Genomic DNA, 22,604 nt, shown 5'->3' with positions numbered 1-22,604 from the left:
AAACACAGCGTGACAGAGCAGAACAGACTAAGGTGAGCCCTCCTCAGTGCAAACGCTGTCTTAGAGCGCCCTCTGTTGGACTGAATACATGTTGCAGCTCAAATGAAACCCTGCCTGGGAAGCTGTGCACATGATCCACAGACAGGAAGTGATATTCCTTTTAATTATTCCCCCTCCTGGTGAAAAACAGACATGCCGGATGAATAACGAAGACATTTCCAAACAATGTGATTTGAAATGTAGTGATTTATTTCATGCTAAAGCTTAAAGATTGATCAATATAAACCCCCAGAAAATAACAGTAATAAATACGGCAAATCAGTCGCGATATCGTCATACAGAAGAAAATCATTTGTACTTATTTAAAAAACAAAAAAAAATGCAGAACCAGAGTAATAAAACAGATATGAAATTCAGTTTCTCAAACGGTGGAGTGATTCAGAGCAGACTCTTATCTCAGCACTTGAGTACAGCCCGGAGTCCATTTGTTCAGACAGCGGCGAGAAATCAGATTTGACGCAAGCGGGGAGTGGATGGGAGAGATATGGTGGATACATTCAGTGTTTTTGGTCAGCTGTTTATCCACAGAGACTGAACGGACCTTAGAACCATCCGCAGTTTCAGCACACAAAAACAAACCAGCGGCGATTATAAACAGAGGAACGCAGAGCAGAGGCCGATGTTCGGGAGCGTCGCCTGTGTTTCGGACATTCCCTGGACAGCAGATGGTGACTCCCGCTTTCACAAACACAGTAAATCTACACTGATGTACAATTAGAGCGGGCGATGTAAACCTTTCCACAGGGGGCTCGATTGCATATCTAGAAACTGACACTCGTTAAAATGCGGGATTTGATTTTCTCCACCACAAACATTGATTGTTTCCAGTGCTTCGAAATCTCTAACTAGGCCCATTAAGGTACAAAGTGAGACACGCTTTACACTTCCAACACTCAAATACAAAAGAGGGCGATGAGAAAGTACCTTTATGCTATCTCCATGTTCCAGTCGATAAATGCTGCCATTTTCTTTTTGACTACTCAGAACTTGTGAGCCTGTTTTGGAAAAAAAGTGCTGAAAACACACCTGAATACACATCCTGCTGAGACATTCTGCACCACAACACAACAACATGCTTTGGTTTTCATACACAGTCACACACACACACACGCCACCAGTACAGACAGATGCTGTAGAACATTCATTCAGTAGTTAAGCACGTGACATTTGCAAATTTTGAGAGCAGATATTGCAACGGCAGGCTCAGAAATGTTCATAACGATCCACAAGCAGCTTAAAACTCTCCAGAATGAACCTCATCGCCATGAGATTTTCATAAAGCGTAACCAATCGTGTGCTTGTAGCGTTTTGTACCCTGCCTGTCCACTAATGTTGGGAGCAGCATTTTAGTGCCTGAGTAAACCCAAATGACTCAAAGGTTACCCGTCAGTTTGTTTGCAGATAGTGTTTAGTCTTAAATTCATGAGGGTGAGACAAATCAGACCCACAAATCGAACGCAAGTGGAGGGAAGAGCAATCAGATCAGTGTAAACATAAGGTAGGATTAGTACCAGGTTTTAGCTTAGCGTTGCTCTGGACTTCCAGTATTAAAAGAACGAAAGATGGCAGCCTCTCTGAGGAGACGCTGGGAGGAGGGAGGAACACTGGAGCCGTAAGTGGGATGGAAAATGAAAAAGAGTGAGAAGACTGAGACCAGAAGAGAGAGAGAGAGGAAAAAAAGAAATGAGGCAGAGGAAGATGGCGACAGTTCCAGAGAGAGGCAGCCGCCCAGGCCCCGCAAGGCCCATCATCCCTCTTCAAAGGACCAGAGGAGGAAAGGACCAGTCTCCCTCCCTCCCTCACTCCCTCCACCCCCCCCCACGGATGACTCCCATCTGGTGAGAAACGATAGGGCCCAGCGACGAGCACGCACCCACTGAGGGTATAATTCAACGGGCAGCATCTGGGCGTCTGTCTGCGTCCTGCTGCGTGGTTCATCTCTCCATGAACACACACATACACGTGCACGCGAAGCTCATTAAAAAAGACCAACCAAGCAGAGGAGACGGCGTACAATTATCAGAATCAGTCAAGTCAGAACCATGAGAGACCCAAGCAACTGTAAGTCTCCTCATCGGCGAGTTAATGGACGTGCTTACAGGATGTGCAGGGATCAAAAACGTGAAGAAGCTCCAAGGGTTTCTCAAATGTTGTAACAACTCTTCCATCTTTGTGCAGTCAGACCATTGTAGTACAAGTAACCAGATGAACTGACTTAACTTCATCCTTTTTGGTCTTACTCGTTATCCAAGGCCTGGTTACACACAAAGCAGCACAGCAAAGTTAGCCTGCGTCTGTTAGCAAAATGTGGCTCTAGAAGCTTGACGGATGCAACTCACTTTTTTTTATTATTACTGAAACAAAGTTGTCTGTAAAATATCAGAGAACTATGAGAAAAAATGGCTGTTTTTATGGCATCTTCAAATAACTATGTGATGAGCATGTACAGCTCCCGCGCTAACCGGTAAAGCACGAGCCAGCCAGGACATGCTAGCGCTAGTCAGTTAAAGCGGCTCACCAAGCTCATTAGCTCGGCTGCTAATGGAACAATAGGTTTGCACAGTATTTCCAGGAGATGTATCTATCACATAAATGTCTGCAAACCATCTTTTGTGGAGCGCTTAAACTCCCACAGAGGACAATAAATATACGTGGACAATGCAACACAGCCAATGAGCTAACAGCTTCCCCCATTTTGGATGCACCCTCCCTTCAGACGTCAGCGTTTACTTAACAAATCCACACAACGATTCCATTGGAATTCAGAGATTCTTCTGCAAATGTTTACCCAGGCCTTCAGAAAGTTACTCACGACTCGGCTGATTCATCGAGTCGGATCAAAATGAGATGTTCAGGGAGATGCAAGACGTGCGTTTCTCCGCAAAACCGCTCAAACGCGGTTCTTTGGTACATTCCACCATCATTATTAATGAAATGTAAGCGCCATTTAAAAATAGTAAGGGAAGTATAATGAATACCTGAGAAAGATTTTTTTTTTAATGAAAAACATGCCATAAATGGAGGCGTGGGGATCAAATAAAGAGGGCTGAAAGCGCAGCTGACGGAAAAAGGGAGACTCTTTGTTCAAAGGCTCGGCGGCTCTCCTCACAATATTACATTCAGTTACATCAGCCACACCTTGTTTTTCCTTTCTAATTCGCCCACTCTGATCTGAAATAAAAGGGGAGAAATGCAGCAATCAACAAGCTTTTTTACGTGAAAACCCTTAGGCGTACATATACACACAAACACACACTCACTCGCTCTATTGATCTCCACTGCACTTATTTCACATGACTAAAGCCGGCCCTTGTCTTTGTAACCCTGGCTGATAAGTCTTGTTAAGGCCAACTCGTTAGGAGAGGGCCGTCTCCGTGGCAACAGCTGGGTGACATCAGGTCTTTTGTGCGGCGCCCGCCAAATTGGACGTCATTTGTCAGTAGTAGGACATAGTGTGTTTTTGGTTTAAAGAGTCAGTTGAGCAGCAAGGCTTGGTTGCGTTGTTCAGCCTCAGGATGCTGAACGGGAGCAGTGTGTTCAGTTCCAGACCTGCAGTGTTTAGGAGGAAAAACACATGCCTGGTTTTCAGTGTCCGTACCCTCTGATGTGACGTCTCAGAGCATTCTCAGAGAGCGTTTGCATGCGAAACGCACACGTTTCCACGCGCCTTCTCTGCAGCATCTCTGCGTCAGTAGAACTTGTCATCGATGCGGAAGTGTGGCCTGGTGACATCGTCCGGGTTGAGGAAGACGGATATGGATTTCCCAGGGTTCTCGGTGACCAGCTGCTGCAGTCGCTGCGCCAGCTTATCCTCAGAAGGCGAGATGATGCCATTGGATGGCTGGTGCCCAGGGGAGCTGTGGCCATTGGTGCCAGCTGTGAGCTCCTTCTTCAGCTGGCCCGCCTGCTGAGCTTGGTCCAGAGCGGCACGGAGGTGCTCGCTGGGATCCGAGCGCACGTGGGCGAGTTTCCTGGCAACAAGCAGCGCCTGGCTGTCCGTCAGGTGCTCCAGCATGTTGCACTGGGGCAGGAAGTAGTTTGGGCAATTTTTACCAAGGATGCAATGAGCAAGGTCATCCAGGAGACCCAGGAGGAGGCGGCCAGGGGTGTCAGCATCAGGAGAGGACAGGTAGGCGGCAGGAAGTCGGTCACAGGCCCAGAAGAGAAGAGTACGCAGGTGGTAGAGGCTGAGGCCCGTACGTGGACGGGCAAGGATACGAGACAGCACGGCTTTGGCTGCTTGGAAAGCCTGGGCCATGGGGTAGGGGATGCACTTCTTCAGCTGAACCTGGTCATACAGAGAAACAGAGGACCAGGATTAAAGACATAATGATAAACATGAATATTCTATCGATGGAAGAAGGCTGTTGGGTGACAAGAAAGAAAAGGAGACACCAGACATAACACCGGAGTAGAAGTTACATTAACAATCCCCTTACCTCACTGCGTGAGAACGCCAGCCTCCACTCCCTGTCGGGTCGACCACCCAGCGGGGAGCAGCAGGGCAGCAGGTAGAAGCCAGATATGGCCTCTTCCTCTGTGATTTTACCATCCCAGAAGTGGTTGGCGGTCAGCCAGCCTTGAGCCACAGCAGGCCAGCCCCGAAATGACACCACAGGCAGCAGGTCGTACAGCACCCGGCTGGAGCCTGCCTGCAGGGAGCAGCATGGTGGAATATTAGAGTCGCATTGACTCTGTCCTGAATTTCTGTTCTGCTAACAAACATTATTGCAAGCCGCCTTCTTGAAAATTACTTTTGGCTGCTGCTCCAATACTGAGCCTGGGACTTTTTTACCTCATGAAGTGTTATGTTTGTTTCCAATCTGTACCTGGAGGATGATCGTGGTGAGGGGTCCATTCCTCTCCAGTCGGTCCGGGGTGGGAATCCCTCTCTGGGGGCTGCGCCTCAGCTCCTCCACGGCCTCGCTCACGACGCCCCAGAACCAGTCTGTCACCAGAGTGGGAGAGAAGTAGCATCCGTCCAGAGACTGAGGAGAGCCCAGGGAAGGGATAGAGCCTTTACCTGCATCAGGGAAGAGAGGGATGAATGCTGGGTCTCTCCATACAGAGCACGTTTACCCCATCCGAACACCACAAACACAGCAACATAAGAGCTTGTGGGAAATGTTACGATATGGCCGGAAAATGTGGCAAGCCTGTTTTTTAAACTGCTGAAAATTAAAGAGATTCATATCAATAAATGTCATTACTTTTTCTCATCTTGGAAGTTTCACATTCGAGAGCGTGTGGCAGATTGATGTCGCGGTGCATTCTGGGAGCCGCCGTGTAATCTTGAGCTTTCGATTGTGAAGTTATACTCGAATGTTTCAGCGTGTTATTCCTGGTGAGGCGTTTCTCATTTCATCTGAGGAGTTATAAGAACGGACCACCGCCGCCGCTACAGTGGCGGCTTTGGCGGGCAAAATTGTATCACAACATCATGCATCAAATTACTTCAGTAAATCATGGACAAAATTCAATCAGCTCCCATTTCTTCCACTCTGCACTGCGACAGCACCTTCATCCATGTCCGTTCCTCTCCTCTCCTCTCTCTTATCTCTTAATCTTTGTCTTTTATACTTTATACCTCACCCATCTGAAGAATTTTACCTCTTCTCTTACTTAAACAATTCTGTTCTTCCTCTTTATCTCTTTCTCCTTTGCTGTTCTTCCTCTGCCCTTGCAATGACTATCCTCCTTTTTCTACCTACCCATCTCTCCCTCTTCCTCCTCGTCTTCCTCAGCATTAAGTCCATTCTCCTCCTGGCAGCAGACGCTCCAGCGGGACAGGATGTTGGAGTCGCAGAGGCGAAGGCTGAGCCACGAGTGGCAGGGCGGCGAGTGCCTCATGTCCAGGGTGACGGGCTGGTTGCGGTCATGGAGCTTCAGGGCGGGCACCAGCAGAGTGAAGTCCAGGTCGAAGTCGGCCCCTTTGGCGTAGTCCCCCAGGTCCTCTGGGTTGAGGTCCAAGACTCCCTCCCGGGCCCCACCTGACAGCAGCAGGTACTCATTGGCCACTGGGAGGCGCTGGTCTACCTTCTGGACTAAGCCTGGAATTGGATGAGGAAGAGAAATCAATCACACTCAGCAAAATTCAAATTGAGAGCCTTTGGTGTATGTTTGGGAATACGTCTCCGCCAGCAGAACTGCTCCTGGGGGGAATGAGCAGAAAGGGTTTGAGAAGTTTTCTCTCTCGCTCGCAGACGCACACACATTCAAATTTCACAGTCGGATGCACGGACATGCTTATAGTCTGCGCACCGAACGCACAGGGACATAAAACAGCAGGTCTGCAGGTGGGTGAGCTTGGGAAAATTCTGGCTTTGTTTGTTTTGAGAAAGTGCTGCATGCATTTATGAGCTGCAGTGATACTGACACAAGAAGGAGTGTGAAATGAACAGCCTCAGCTGCCCACTAGACAGTAATGACACTTCCAGTGGCTCGCTGACATGCGTGCTCAGCTGAGCCTTCATTTCAGCTTCCTGAAGACACAGTGCGTCTACATCACGGCCGGCAGAGCTTTTCTCCTATTACAGATCAGCAGGAAAGAGGCAAAGGAAAATGACTTAAAGGAGAATTCTGGTTTATTGCAACTTGGGTCATATCTTTGCAATTTGGTTAGTTAATTGCTGAGCTCTGGCAACTTGGCAATCACTAAATGGAAGTCTGGTGGGGCAAGAAATACAAGTAATCAGACGATCATCTTGTTATATTCTTATTATGTTTTAGGCCCGGCTGCACCATCATTTTCCAGAGTGCTAAAACGCATTCCTCACTCTCCTCTCTAGACAGTTTATATGAGAGAAACCCGAGCCTCCAAATCCCTTTATGGCTACTTAGCTGTGTTGTAAACTTCCCAGGCTCGGGGGCCCATGGGAGTCGCAGTACTGGAGTCAAGTAAATTACATTTTGCCAGCTTTAAAGAGCGACTGAGAAAGGCTTGATCCTGCAGCCAAACCTGTGCTGGTCTGGAGCGAACGTCTACTGCGCCTACGGAAGGTCAAAGGTAAAGCATGGACACTTAAAAACCCATTGCTGGGGAGAGATTGCGAGAGCTTGAGCTGAAGTGTTTATCCCCTGCAGGGTGGTTAAGTGGCTGCAGGGGGCTGAAACAGGGGCACCAGACCAAGCCGGCAGGCCATGGCTGGGGGCACAAAGCTCCTAACATGAATCCTCTGATCCAATTACATGGGCACACTTGGTGACATGTTTTCACCAAGGCATGTGTGTGTGTACCTAAGTGTGTGTTTGGATGTGAGAAATTGAGAGTTATAAACAAAATGGCAAAAAAAAGGAAAAACTGATACTGACAGAGTGGAATCAGAGGAAAGTTTTTAGACATTTTTAGTGATAAAACTATGGACTCTGAGACAGCTGATTCGGCTGTTTTGCACCTTGAAAGTATCCGCGTTAATAAATTATGACCAACCAATCACGTTGTGACTGAGCAGCGTATCCCCTCGCGAGAGCAGCATCCCCACCCACAGCATCGCACACGATCATCCGCTGCTTCACATCAAACAGGTCGAGCAGTTTGACGGAGTGTGAAACACAGGTGGGAAATAGGAGGGAAAACATCCAGAGACCGAAAATGAACGAGCCGCTAAAGTGGGAGTCAAAGTCAAATGTGCTGACGGGGCTCTCCCCGGCGCTTTGCTTTGAAACGGAGCAAAATGAAAGTGCCTCATTTGACGCGACCACTGGGGGAGCAATCCAAGAGAAGAAGAAAAGTAAAAAAAAAAGCATGTGACATGTTTGGATCTCTCAGCAGAATCAGCTCCACGAGCTCCATTTATCTCGTGACGTGCAGTAGCAGCTCGGTCTTTATCCGCAGCGCTGAAGTTCTTTGGGATCTTCAGCCTCTAAACTTTCCCGTGACATCTGCACGACTTCAAATATGTGGCAAATGTTTCACTTGATCCAAGTGTTACTAATTTCAAGCAGAGGAAAGAACACAGCAGATAGGACAAAGACATTATCAATCAGCAAAAGTGAGCATGTGACAAATAACAGTCCACACACTGTAACTCTCCTCTGACATTATTGTTTGGGCAGGCAACTTGAAAACCAAATTATGATTAATCAGTTATCAGAACATGAGATCTGATCAGCTGGAGGGACAAAGAAAGAGGAGAAACAGCGGATGGGCAGATCAAAGAGAAGAAGAGACCGTGTCAGAGGGAGGGACGGACCAGGCGCCAGCCAAAGGGCGACGATTTTGAAGCTGCGACTGCTCTGATTTGTTTGGTTTTTATCTGCCACTGATAAATTGGGTAAAATGGGCGAGGAGAAGGAAAGGGGTGATGAAAAAGAGAATAAAGAGCATCTTATCTCTCCAGCAGGGCCTTCAGTTAGGGAGGCGAGGCGCAGAGGAAAAACTGTATCAATTAGCGAGGCTTCTTCAATTGCCACACTGGCAGCAGGAAGTGTGAGGTTGTTCCAAGGAACACAGCCTACTTTTTAATCCGAACTCTCAAACCGACAGTCGCACACTGCTTCACTGGGCAACCGCCAGCGAGCACGCCCGCATGCAGGCACGCGCGCGCGCATGAGCACACACAAACGTATATGCCTGTAGACACACTCTGTCTGAGAACAGAGCTGGAGTAGAGACAGTTTAGGCTGGTTTCACAGCCACGGATTAAACCTAATCCTGTAAGAAATCTCTTTGAATGTAGATTTTCATTAGAGAGAAGTTTTCCGATAAGCGCTATTTTCAGACTAGTCCCAATTCTGACTATTTGATGGCTATTGGTTACTCCATTGGTCTGAGCGTGTGGTACAGTTAAGTCTAACGACCTGTATGGGATGTTGTCGCACACGACTCTACACCCTGGAGCCGATCCATTTCACCAAAAAACAGGGTCCCTTCACCTGTTGTTGTTTACCATTTGAATATTTACAAAACTCAAATTTCAAAAAGCATCACAATAAGTGAGAGAAGGTTTCATTCTTCCAGTCGCAGTAAAATCACGAGTCAAACTTTCAAGGTTAAAAATCGCGAGTGCTGCAATCAGGCAGCAATCAGGCTGCTGGTGGAGTCTTTGAAATGACCTGCCCCAGGAGAGGAGGCTGGGAAAAAAAATTCAATATCTGATTTTAACATCAATAAATCATCACAACTTTAATCCTAGGGGACAACTATGATTACCATAAACAAACAGCAGGAAGATCTGCGGCCGCTGCCGACCTCCACGCTGCGTTCTATATTATGAACTGCACAGAAATTTAATAATGCAGAACTTTAATCCATTCTGCACAATTCTAGCTACCAACATGCATGTTTAGTGTGGACGAGCAAGGGCACGCTCTATTCTGGACACCAAAAGCGAAAAGGAAGGGAGGACAAGCAACAACCCTCCTTTAGACAAAGATAAATGAGGTTTAGGGGAAATGTGAACAAAAAAATATGTTCAGCAGGGCTTCCCCTTCAATGCATTCAGCAGAGCAAACCAGCACTGATAACTCTGTCCTGCCTCAAAACCTGAACAAATCTATTGTGAAAATGTTTAAAAACCAATTTACTTTAATTTCAAAATCAATAGATCATTTATTTGCACAGGAGCTCTATTCTGTCATCTGTCCTGGGTGTTTGATAACAATGCTGCACTGCACAGCACTGTGGAGGTGCAGCAGGGTTACCATCAATATTAAATAATCAATATTTATATCAAATAGTAGAATTCAACTCGGGGGTCCAGCCTTAAAGGAGGGAAAATGACAGCTAATTAATAATCGATTTAGTCCTATACATTATACACTATCAATCTGGAACACTGATAATAATACATTAATAATTAAAACAACAATATGAATAGCGAGTAGGGTTGAAGCTGTACTTCTAGAGTGACTGTTGCCCACTTGTTGCATTGCTTCTTGTGATTTCTTTGTACTGTTCTGCTAATTGAATGTGTGTAGTGGTTACTGGATGTAACTGCAGTTCTGTGAGTACGTGCATGAAGCATAACTAACGTCAGCTTCACGGTGTAGTCACCCTGCAACCTAACCATGCAAAGAGATCACAACAATAAAACTCTGTGAATACACCAACTCAACAAATGTACACTGACAAGAGTCACGCAGCCCTGTGCTTAGCCATGCCCCATTACGCTATGCTACGCCCTGTTAGCTGTCCATGAAGGGAGAGGGTGTCTTAGCGTGTTTTGTTAGCTGTGCTGCTCTGTTAGCTGGTGATTCAGTTTGTCTTACATTTAATAGTAAAAGTTCAGCTTGAGTCGCACACTGAAAAATTAATTTGTGGAGTTCCAACTGTGGCTACAACCGTGTGATACTACACACTGCATCAATACAGCATGGCCCACATATTAAATCTGACTGTGACGTCCCTGGTGTCTGAATTGCTTCAGTTTTATGACTGCTTTATATTGAGGCTGGTTTTACAATGTTTTACAAGTACAAATACAGTTATACTTTCCTGAAAATGAAGCAATTGCACAGACGCATGTCTATACCGAATAGACAGACTATACTCTACCCTCACAGGGCATTCAGACATGCCCGCTTTCAAAATGAAGCTACAAAGTGACACTGCTGAGAAATCCCCCTGAAGCGGCGCAGCAGCATCGCGGTGAAGGCGTCCTTTCTCATCACAGCCAGAGCAGAGTGAAAATATTCTGCCACACACCTCGAGTTTGATAGACTCCAAAAATAGCTGCGTAAATCTCTCTGGAAAATGGGATTCCTCTAAATAAGCCGATGACTTCTATATGCTATTGCTTGAGAGGGCTGCTGAAAGGGTCTGAAACTGGGACTCTGAGGAAAAAAGATGCGGGCAAAGCCAGTGATCATGTTCTTTTGCATTTATGTCATTTGTCTGCACACAAAACTGAGCGCCAAAAGATTGACGTACCACAAAATATCATACAAATGGCAAAATAAACAAATACAATCATGTCCTATACTGTGCTGCTGAATTATTCCCTTGTTTCAGCTTGACCTACATTTCATTTTCAATCAATGAAAGTGCTGTTGTGTGCAGTTTCCAATTGGTGCTGGTCCACGTGTCCAGGAAGATGTCAACGTCCGAGACAAACAGGAGGAATTCCAGTCACATATTATCTGACTGTGGATCCTATTTTCCTATGTTTTTGTGCATTGAATGAGAGCGCATCAGCTGGCAGCTGCATAACCCTCCGGGTGTTTGCACGCCGTCAGTGTACGTCCACTAAAAGTGTTTGTTTTTGTCAACAACAGGCTCAGATCGTTCTTTTAAGTGTCTGATATTATGGAAAGGATCCCTACACAGACATATTTTTGTTAAAGAGTAAGGTCATTTTTGTTTAACCAGAAGTAGCTGTTAGATCAAAGCCACCAGCCTCCATTCACAGAAACGCTAATTTTACCATAATAAAACACGCTTCATTTGAACAAAACGAACCTTTTTGGTTCATCTTTCACTGTTCAAACACATTAACATTGAACCATCTACAACAGAGGAACAGGAAATATGCTCGATGATGGCTGACATGTAACCTTTTACCACTCACGGTTCAGCCTGCAGGTCACTACCATTACAACTTTCTCTAGCTCCTATAGCTGGACTGCCTCTGCTACTTTAAAGAACCGAGAAGCTTCACTTGAATAGTCCAAAATGAGTATCTTGGTGGTGGTGGTGCACATCCCCTACCTCTGCGTGACCTTTCTGTTGTTTCAGACAATAAAACTCTAATACAGCCACAGAGCACGCCATAACAATAATCTTAAAAAGCAGCCTCATCCCAAAGGGAGCAATTCAATCCGTTACAAATGACTCCTGACTGTTATAGTCTCAACCGGATGTTATCAGTGCTGTTCAACCAGCGCTCCATGCAGCCTCACCTCGCACGCTAATAGCAGGATTAAACTCAGACAGCCCGGCCGCTGAAAGGTGAGCCATTCCGCCTGCTCGCTGTTTATGAGTTTCGTATGAAGGCAGGAGATTAGCTTGAAAATAGGCCTTTTAGTCAAGAGGAATGGAGAAGCTCCAATTTAATCTGACTGGGGGTGGGGGGGGGGTGGGGGGGTGTCAGACCACTGAGCCAGGTGTATGCCTGTGCGTGAATGTGTTTAATACAACAAACAGGGCTCAGAGTGATGACAGACATAGAGTGTATAAACCACCTACAGAGAGAGAGGAGGCGGGAAGCTGTCAGCGTCTTCCAGCTCCTCACTGCTGCTTTGATGCCAGCTGCACTGTGATGCCATGTCCCGCTAAATGACAGGCAATTATCACTGAAAGAGGAAAGTGTCACTGCAGGTTTACTTTCACAGTTCAGGGCAGCAGGGTAGCCTCGCCGTTTGAGACACCGTGTACAACTGATCCCGACCTTTGATCGTCCTATTAGGAGATCAATTATGTCTCAAATTAACTCATTATTAAGCCATTAGCTCAACCTTATATTTGCCCTTGTCCTTAATATACACTATTATAAGCAATCAGGAAGCATACCTATATCTTATATTATTATCTTATATTGCTCAATCTCGCACTCACTGCAGAAATCAGACCTGCATTTTATATTAAGACTTATTCACTCTGTCCATTAGCACACCCAGTATTTGGAAATGTTGCTATTTGAAGTTAATGAGCTTTCAGAAATGTAACTTAAATTATTTGAAAGGAGGAAGGGGAACCGTCTGTCAGTCGGTGCCCTCCAACATCCCAAGGCGCGTCACGAAAGAAACTTTTCTTTTAAGGATAACTGAAAAGTGTCAGCGTGTGAATGACGAGGTGTGTGGCAAACATCCAGTTTTTAAATGTTTTCTCTCCAGCAGCCCAGACAGCTACAGTCTGCACGTAAGAGGCTGTTATCAGTTGACAGCTGCAACCCAAACGATTCCTCCCTCTTCGCCTCAGGATGCGCCGAAGTGTGATTATGAAAGAGCAAAAATCACAATGTCAGCCTCGGTTATTAAAATGAGTCGCACAGCAGATAATATGTCACGCAATGTCAAAACACTTCTCACTGAAAATGCCACATTCCTTAAGTCCAATTTAATTAGATACCACGAAAGACACTTAATGAATGATGTGATATCTGTTGGTGGCGACTCTTCTGTTTAAATCACACACAGTTGTTGATTTGTCACAGAGCCTCATGTAACGGGGGCTGTGAACAGAGCTAAATCAACATCAACTACATTGTGTTTTGCATTAACTTTCACTGATGTGCCAGCTTTCCAACAATTAAGATTTAATGCTGCTAAGTGCTAAAACAAAAAAGGTGTCAGTGAGCAACAATGGCCAACGTTCATGGCAGGCAAGATGCATCTCATCTGTGCTGCTTGGCGCTGGTGTGCCCGCGCTGATGAAAACTGAACAAAGCCTAACTAATCAAACACAAATATTTCAGGCATTTACTGTTGCAGTGCCATGGATTTGGCCTGGCTTCTGCATGAAAACAGGCCATTGAATCCAAAATGGCATTAACAGAGAATTAGTCAGTCAGAACAGCCATTTGGGCCCCCAATCCCAACCCTGCCATGAAAAGTATAACTGAGCTCCAAGCGTCAGAGCAGGGCTCCTCCAATGAGACAGGAAGTCACGGCGGTGGAGGCAGCACCCAGCTGTGAGTCTGTGACCAAGTCCACTAGCTTTAATGGGCTGGAGTGAGAGACCAGCCAGCCACCGTGTCGGTCTGGCAGGCCGGCGGCTAGCCTGGCTAAGTGAGCCACTCTGATGGTTAAAATTTAACCTAGAAGGATTTTTTTTTCCCACCCCCCAAGAATAAAATATGCACCACATCGCATAAAAGTTTGGGCAGCCTTAGAAAGGTTAGAACGTTTGAGAAATTCAGTGCTGGATAAATATTAAAGCCTACAGAGCACAGAACTCTCTCCACCCTGACTTTTTGAATGCACTTGCATGAAGGATTACAACTAAACAAACAGAAAATAAACCAGTCTTTGCAGGAATTTTGTGCACTCGCAGATGCTTGCATGCAAACACACCATGAGATAACAATGAAGCTGCAGCTTTATTGCAGCAATGTTTCATATCAGGGAGCAGGACGGCACTCAGCTGTCACATTCATGTGATGAAGTACATAGATTTTTCTGGCGTTTATTTCAATATGTATTTTGTAATCAAAGACTATCTATACAGCCCAACCCTATTCTAAGGCAAAGGGAGTCAGTAATAAAAGAGCTGTAATGATTTTCATTGAGCACAAGTACTGACTAGTAGTTTACAATTATGCCAATTCTTTAATAGAAAACAATACTTGGAAACTGTATCTCCATGTTTTGGAAAAAAAATGTAAATTCAGTCTTTTTGAGGCACAACAATCACAGAACAATCTCAATATGCAGGCCCTCACGCAGCATCACACACACACACACACACACACACACACACACACACACACACACACACACACACACACACACACACACACACACACACACACACACAGGCTTTGTTTTGTTTTGTTTGGTTTTGTTTTTCATTTTTCATCACAGCTCAAGGTGAACTTCTGACTCATGTCTACAGGGTGCAGATCAAGATGCTTTTATTTTAAAGCTGAACTAATGAACTTCTCCCCCAGCCTTGTCCAGTACACGACGCCCATCAGGGCACACAACAGGCCATGAAAAAAGACCCCATGAGGACATCGGGGAAGAATCACAGACAACTAGCCTGCTCACTTGTGTGAGTGTGAGAGAGTGTGTGTGTGTGTGTGTGTGTGTGTGTGTGTGTGTGTGCGTGTGCGTGTGCGTGCGTGCGTGTGCGTGTGTGTGTGTGAAGGTATATTAGTGTAAAAGAAGAAGGACCCTTGCATCAGGTAATCTCTGGGTTCTTGTGTCTTTTCTTTCATTCGACCCTTGCGTTTTGGACCGCTGACCAGCAAGGCCATGCTGATCTCAGACGCATCCTGAGCTGCACAGAGGGATCGGAAGATCAGCAAAACTTTGAAAACTTTCTGAAAGCAGCCAGTTCAACTTTGGCGCTCTAATAAAACCAAATCAGACCTGTAGACAGTCTGAATCCAGCACACCCTGTCAACTGGGGTGTGTGAAGATGTTATCTGCCGGTGTGATGCTGCAGATCAATAAGAGCGCTTCAGGAAGCATTAGATCAAGAATAGCATTTCCCACCAACGTAGTTATCATATTGACTTCAGAGATTCTCCTCTTGGCTTTCCACTCCTCTCAGCTGCCGAATGGGGCCTTTTATGGTTTAATGTCAAATTTCCCTCCACTTAGTCGTCTGTGTTCTTCAAAATATCTTCTCATCTTTCATTGTTTGCGCTGATATACACAGGTTATCATTCTGTCATATACTGTAAGTCAATTTATCATACAGCCATATTTTTGCTCTCTGTCCAACCTGAAATGACCAATGAACTTTGTGTGCTATCTTTGGTGCTATCTCCACCACAACTGTATTCATTCATTCTTTGTTAGCAGTGTCGTAATAAAAGTTTGCCTCCTTGTCTTTCATTCCCTTCACGTATGCTGATTCCTTTTTCTTTGTCCTTCCTGAATTCAAGCTGATTTGTTCCCAAAGTTAATTTGTGCATTAGACACCCATGCCTGATCACCAAGAGAACAGTATTACTAGGCTGACTATGAAATTACACCGCTGGACGAATAATTACAGCAGCTCCACCCAATAATTCTGATTAACGCCTTTTAAATGATTAATAAATTCCATTTCTGCAAACTGCAGCTTAATTTTCCCCTACATGCCTCCCCTGACTTGGAGGAAACACACTCATATGCTGATCACTGTTCTCCGCCTAACCACCTCCACTCATCACTGTTTGAGCCCAAATGTGCATCAAGCTAAGTGGCCTAAGTGTGAAGAATAGTGGAAAACAAAGGGGCTGATGTAAGAAGCCCAACAGGAAGGCAAGAAGTGGAGGCAAAGTGAAGATCTGGTGCACTGCATGGAGAGAAAAACTCACTTTTGAGCAATTGCGTCATAGCAATTACCAAATTCTTCAAAACCTCACCATGCAACAGGTTACTTTTCGTCTTCAGACAGACACGTCAAAACCTGTGCCGAGACAGAACCGCGCTCATGACTTTTTAAACTCAAATCAAAAGAACCCACTCTCGCCGACGCGCGGGGGGAGATGAACTCCAAACTGAACTCTCTCAAGCTGGCTAACAAACTTTGAGATCTGAAAAAGTTGGGTTCGGGGTATGTCTGGGCCTCGCACCAGATCCTGCTTCACCGGCACTGTGGATGTATTTCTGCCTTCATCAGACTTTTGTTTTTCAAAAAGATATATACAGTAGTCCCCACCACGCTTGCCTGAAGGCAAACCACAGTGTTTACTCAAACGGAGGGTAAATAAGAGCCTCTTCTCGGATCTGTCAGGCAGTGAAGAAATTCACTGGGTGCACTTGTGAGTGTATCTGTGTGTGTGCGCGCCCCAGTTTAATCTCTTTTCTTTTTCCTTTTCCCTGACAGTGTGCAAAAAGCCCAGTGGGGATCCCTCTGCAGCTCAAACTTTACACAAACCTGGCAAAAACAGCCACAGCTACTCATGTTCAGCATCCATGCACACATGCGCACACACACACACACCTGTGCAGCCTTGACGAGCCTCCTCCAGCAGGCCGGCATGCTATAACAAGGCCCCTCCATCAAAAGGATGATATTGGCTTCTCAGTGCTGCCTTTCATCCTCCGCAGGACCTTGGGAGGCATAGCTCCTAATGCAAGCTACCCCTGCATACTTAACTTTATATTCCTAGAAGCCAACACAAAGCCGTCCTCCCTTTGTTGAAAGCACCAAACTTTTTTTTTTTTTTTTTCTTTCCATTTCACAGTCAGAGCTGTCGCAGCGGGCGGTGAGGCACAGGATATAAAAATACCAGCAAAACCACTGGTGATTATGCCGCAGAAAGCAGCCTGAAAAGTGAAAAAGTTACCGGGAGACTCTCAATCCAAGAGAGGGTGGGTGCATACAAAGAGGAAAGCAGAAGGCGTTGCACCAGAATCACGGAAAATGAAATCCGAACGTGGAAAAACAGCGGAGGAAAAAAAAAGGATCACTCGGAAACATGGAGTCTCTGCCTGCATGTGGTGATACAGTGGATTGAGAAAAACAGGCCTGGCTGCCATTTTGATTTGCGTGATGTCTCCCTGGGTGAGGCTGCCTGTTTGATTAAGGCATTCTGAAATCTCCAGGAGCTGTCAGTCAACCAGTGTAATACTATTAATTTGACAGCAATAGTAAAACTGTCAGGGCTTAGCAGATTGCAGACCTCTTGCCATGACTGTTCTCACAGACTGACAAGAGACGCACAGCCTCTAAATTGGGAAATAAAACAGAAGTGAGTCAAGCAAGACGCTAGAAGAGACACTGAAATTTCAGGATGCTGGCCAAACATGTTTTGTTTCCAGAATGCACGGATCGGCTGAGGTACATGAGAGAGAGCAAATGACAGGGGACAGCAGGGAGGGGGGAGAGTGCCACCTATTGGACAAACAAACACACTTCATTCTTCACTCACTGCTGGCTGACTATGAAAAAATAATGCATTTGAGACAGCTTCATGTCTCGCTTAGCAAACCCATTTCTCGGTGGTTCAGACTGTGCATGAAAGTCACCGAGGTTGGATGACGCAGATAGCCGAGCGACACGCAGTGAATGGAAGAACCAAACACTGGATGGGTTTGAATTCCAACATGTCATTTAGGACCAAATTTGCATTTGAAAGACAGTAAATTTTAGTTTCATTCATTACATCCACACTGCCACAAATTGTAATCCTCTACTGTTGCACAAAAAAACAAAAAAAACAAAAAAAAAACAAGCATGTGATAATGTGTCTGTCAGAGGATTAAATTGAAGATATTGTTCTTGGTCCATCATTTCACTGCAGGCTACATCTATAGTGTTGATCGCGTTTGTCACACATGCTGCCTCACAACCTGAGTCATAAAACAGGTCTGCAAACGAGAACCGTGTCCCATCCCATTTCAATGAGATCTTGCACCTTTGTCCCTTTTGCCTACATTGAATTTGGCATCAAAACAAACACAAAGATGCTGCAGATTGAAGTCTGAGAGTCTCAGAAATAAATGAAAATGAAAGAAGGTCAAACAAAGCAGCACGTGAGGGCACCTCCAAATAAGGCAGGACTCGCCAACATTAGGCCTTTCGCTTCTATCTTCTCTTCAATTTGCACAGTGTTTTCATGCATTTCATTCATTTCGGTCTACCGCAAATGCCGCCTGATGTAGTGGACACTTACTGAAGACCCCTCTCACCACTGTAACTAATACTGAGAAGTATTAGTTGTAAAAACAGCATGATGTCCTAGTTAAAATGTTCTGCAAGCTCAAGCACAGCATATTCAGACATGTTTAGTGGCCAACCGATCAGACTGCGGTTGTGCTGAGCAGCTCGTCGCTTTAAGTGACGGAAAAAGAAACATGCACTTCTGCACACTAAGGAAAAGGGGCTAAAAAAACAGACAACGTGGTTTAGCTTCATGAGTAAATAACAAGCTGAATCATCTGTGCGTGCAGCCTGATACGCTCATGACTTCCATTTGAATTTTCAAATATATTAATAGTTAACTGAACTCTGGGCGATAAATAATTAATATCCCAGTGGCTTCTGCTTAGATTAAAATCACTTTCCATTAACATGATTATGATGAAAAACATTTTCATTGTTGGCATGGCACATACTGTCAGCATGCAATATCCAAAATAAACTGTGGGATATCTCTGCACGTCGACCACAGCTGCTAACTGAGGCTATTCTGATTGATCTTCCCCGTGTTAGCATCACTCCACTCACTGTGCGACAAACTGCGTTTAGTCTGCAGACATACCGAGCATGTTGAAGATAAAGTCCTTGGCAGTGTGGACCTCTAAGGCGGTCTGATCTCCAAACTCTCCCTGCTCCAGCAGCACCAGCTCAGACACCTGGGACGACAGCTGATCCAGGGTGGCCCCCGACCGGAAGTCCACCTCTGACAGCTTCTTGGCGGGGGCTGGGGAGCGCGGCGCCACCGCACTCATCAGGGACTCCATCTCTACAAGGTGAGGACGAGGAAAAGTCGGCTTGTTAGCTTATATCTTCAACATCACAGCAGGCCTACCTTCATGGCTGACAGTCGACGTGGGATGAATTATGCTGTCACAGCTATGACTACTGCTTTTACGGGATACAGCGTAGCGCCCCGAAATAAAACACAGCTATATTTAACCTGTTTTCAGGATCTATCTCGCAGCCTGCTGTTTGTTCAGACTGATGTGTTGTTGTTCCTTCATGTCTTCACTGCTGTATAATGCTTGCTTTGTTTTCAACAGCCTCCTGTGAATCATGAGACTTTGTGGGGCAATTCTGCAGGAACATATCAGGCTACAACTCGCATTAAACTTTAACAGCAGGCAATGCGATGCTAATGTGGTAGCAGCTAGTTTCGATCAACCTGATGATAATAACAAGAGCTCGTATATGGCTATTATCTGTTGCTATTATCTGTCACCTGATCAAAGACCACTGGGACTATTCTGACAAGAACTTTGTACACCTAAACACCTGTTTAACCACATGAACTTCTAATTGATCAAAATGATCAATACTAATCATTCTAAAGTGTGGTGTTTAGCAGCCACAAGTAACCAGTTCAGAGGAAGGTCTCTCATGTAATCACTGTTGCTCCATCTGAGATGTGAATCACAGCTAAGCCACTGCCGGTCTCAAAAATAAACCTGCAAGCCATGCAAAACTTAAGGAATTGCTCTCTCTTTCTCTTTTTTTAACATATCCTCTATCCTGCCTTGTAACCTGGAATGTGTCAAAGGGGTTAAACTGGTCTAATCGTGTCTTTAGAAATGGGTTAAAACGCACATTTCCTGCAGACGGGGGGAATGTTTAGCATTCCAGGATAAGACTCTACGGATTTAGCGTAAGTGGAAGCGCATTACATTGGTGGTAGGGTATACTCTTATAAATAAATGACTACTTATTTACATGTTTAAATAATCATAGAAAATAGGGTGCCCTGAAAGCGATACGCCAACAAACCTGTGATGTAAACAAAGTTCAGTCGAGTGGAATGACAACATGGCCTCTGCCCCTCCAAACTGGGTCAATTAGCGAGAGAGCTCCCCTGCGTCTAGCCGCTAAGCTAATAGCCGAGCAAATTAGCCAGCCTGCCGTCTGACAGCTAACATAACCTAATTAGATATCATTCGTCATAGATAACAAATAAGCCTAAGCTGCATTAGATAGACTCGTGTGCCTGCTGTACCGCCGTATTAGCAGACCATTTGACTTGCAGTGCCGCTAATAAGGTCGACGTGGTCCCTCGCCCACGGTCAGCTAATTTCTTCTATTAGCCAATCTTAGCCAACTAGCTTTGTCAAATTAGCATGCTAGCTAACATGACGGATGGGGACAGCCAAGAAAAGTGCAGCGACACACCTCCTCGTATCCAAACGCACTCTCACAAACACGTTTTCACACTAAAATCTATAGATGCACACACACACACTCACTCACGCACACACACACAAGCATGCACCCACATGCACTCAGCTCTGGGCTCGTTAGCCTGCGAGTCGCGGATCACAGTGGAGTCATTAGCTATCAGGCTAAAGCCGACAAATATAGCAAACCGACACACACCCTTTATACAGTGATGCGAGGGAGTTTCTTCGCTATCTTCTACGTTTACTGTTATTGTGATCCCTGTGCTTCAATCCGCCTTCTTTCGCTGTCATTTCCAACAGGTCCCAGGCGCCACCTTCCCCCTGGCAACACCGTCCCAGAAATCATGGTCCTTCACGGAGGATCCAGGGATTAGTAGTGTGTGTGGCACGCACGCCCCACATAACAAAACTACAAACGGATTTGGGAGGTCAGGTTTATGATTAAAATGTGTGCCCGTGTCCTCGCAGAGAAGATGAGGCTGTGCCACGGTTTCACGACTGCACAGTCAATGTTTTGATGCATGAGCATGTGAGCAGTCGTGTTTAAGTGCAGCAGAGCGGCGGTGTCTTTGCACCAGTGGAGCAGGGCGCTGCATGTGGAAGCGGGTGCTGACGCTGTGCCCTCTGTTAATAATATATGGGGATAGAGGGGGCTTATGGACTGAGGATTGTTACTCATTTCAGTGTTATTTTGCATTAATCGCGGTATTGTATGTCGTTAATGTGATAAGTTAGGAATTATAACGTTAAGCACACAGAGGGGAAAGCAGAGCGGTGCGAGGCAGGTCATCAAGCCATAACTATTACTGGCCATCATAGAGGGTTTGAATGTCTGGGAGTTGTTATTAGCCATCTGGGGGAGAACAGATGGTGGATAGTGGTGCATAATATAAATAATATTACACACGGTTTCTATAATGATACTGTGATGGTTTCCAACTGAAGATAAAAGTTGAACCTTTCCTCCTGTAGCTGCAGCGACATGTCAGTAGTGGCTCATCGGTGTTAATTATAAGCAAGATTTATTTATAAAGTCCATTAAACACATGAAACTTTTTTGGCTGTTGGTACATGAGGTTTTTGTTTGATGACCTGTGTGATCCATCAATTAACCACGTGACTTTACAAAAGAATTATAATATTGACAAAACATATAATGCAATGTCACAGCCATTTTCTATCTGAATATTTTTTTACAGCTTAATTTTGAATTGAATTCAATAAATTTCAGTCTTTCAGTTAAAAAAAAAAACTGTATCCCAAATGTTCTTAACCAAATTTTCTGCAGAGCCAACTAAAAAAAAAACTAAAAAAAAACTCTCAAATCTCTTCTCTCTTAACATTTATGTGTGGACCAGAATAATTTTAACCAAACTGAGATGTAAATCTATAGTTGACCTCATCTGTATTCTCAAAAAAGTCAATTCATATGAAAGTTCGTCGTTTAAAGCTGTCCAACATAGAGTGCCAACTTTAGAAATACAAAATGTCTCTATATTAAAGAGCTATTCCAGCATTTTATTATTATATTTACATAAAGTTAACGGAGAGTTTCACTGGACCAGTGGCTACCTATTTACATGTTGGGTAAGAGGTCATAAGATTAATCTAAGGGGATTTGTTTCCTACCTGCCATGGCATGGGGCCACAAACAGAGCAGTTCTTATTAAGGGACTCCAAGTAAGGACCACTGCATTGGACTTTATATGACATCACAGAGGACAAGTAACGGGCAGAATAGCACCCCTCATATTTGTGTAGAAAACTTGTAGAAAACCCCTTAAGGAGCAGCTTCTGTAAATCCTGCTCTTCTGCTTTTAATTTCCATATTTTCAAAGAAGACATTGAATTGGTTGAAATAATCCATCTTGCTGAAAAAAAGTTCAAACTTCCTCCTGTGTAGTGAAACTTTTGATTGTCCTCTGGGGACACCCTTGAATCTCTGCTAGTTGTCCCCCCTATATGGAAACCGCTTGCTGTTAATATACATGCATAAACCTCCTTGATCACACTCCAAGTTATTCATTTCCTGCATCACTGCTAAACTTCGTTGGATTGATAGTGTCTGGAATAACCTGTCAGACCTCTCTCTTAGCCTGTCGATGGATCATTACAGCCCTCCACACTGCAATCTC

At 45.0% G+C, this 22,604-nt stretch overlaps 1 protein-coding gene across 2 annotated transcripts; it reads right to left on the bottom strand.

Moving 5' to 3' along the window:
• Positions 1-228: 228 nt before the first annotated feature.
• tmem102 (transmembrane protein 102) lies at positions 229-21,028 on the bottom strand. 2 transcript variants are annotated; one of them, XM_070993527.1, is made up of 6 exons: positions 20,666-21,028; positions 18,861-19,062; positions 5,772-6,110; positions 4,890-5,083; positions 4,500-4,712; positions 229-4,348 (listed from the first exon to the last, which is right to left on the bottom strand). In XM_070993527.1, exons 2-6 carry the CDS (start codon positions 19,060-19,062, stop codon positions 3,749-3,751), a joined length of 1,548 nt encoding a protein of 515 aa, XP_070849628.1. In that variant the 5' UTR covers positions 20,666-21,028; the 3' UTR covers positions 229-3,748. The 2 variants fall into 2 exon arrangements, with proteins under 2 accessions (XP_070849628.1, XP_070849629.1); XM_070993528.1 differs by lacking the exon at positions 20,666-21,028 and adding an exon at positions 20,063-20,209.
• Between the last annotated feature and the right edge of the window lie 1,576 nt (positions 21,029-22,604).

This window comes from Chaetodon trifascialis, chromosome 23, assembly GCF_039877785.1.
Source record: "Chaetodon trifascialis isolate fChaTrf1 chromosome 23, fChaTrf1.hap1, whole genome shotgun sequence".
NCBI classification, from domain to species: domain Eukaryota; kingdom Metazoa; phylum Chordata; class Actinopteri; order Chaetodontiformes; family Chaetodontidae; genus Chaetodon; species Chaetodon trifascialis.
The sequence above is the reverse complement of the archived record's forward strand: the minus strand, read 5'-3'. Positions and strand labels throughout refer to the sequence as shown.

Coding starts and splice junctions, on each gene's coding strand:
- tmem102 (XM_070993527.1), bottom strand. CDS start 19,062: ATGGAGTCCCTGATGAGTGCGGTGGCGCCGCGCTCCCCAGCCCCCGCC. Junction 5,084..5,771: donor GGAGGAAGAGGGAGAGATGG/GTAGGTAGAAAA, acceptor TCCCTGATGCAG/GTAAAGGCTCTATCCCTTCC. Junction 4,349..4,499: donor TGGCGTTCTCACGCAGTGAG/GTAAGGGGATTG, acceptor CTGTATGACCAG/GTTCAGCTGAAGAAGTGCAT.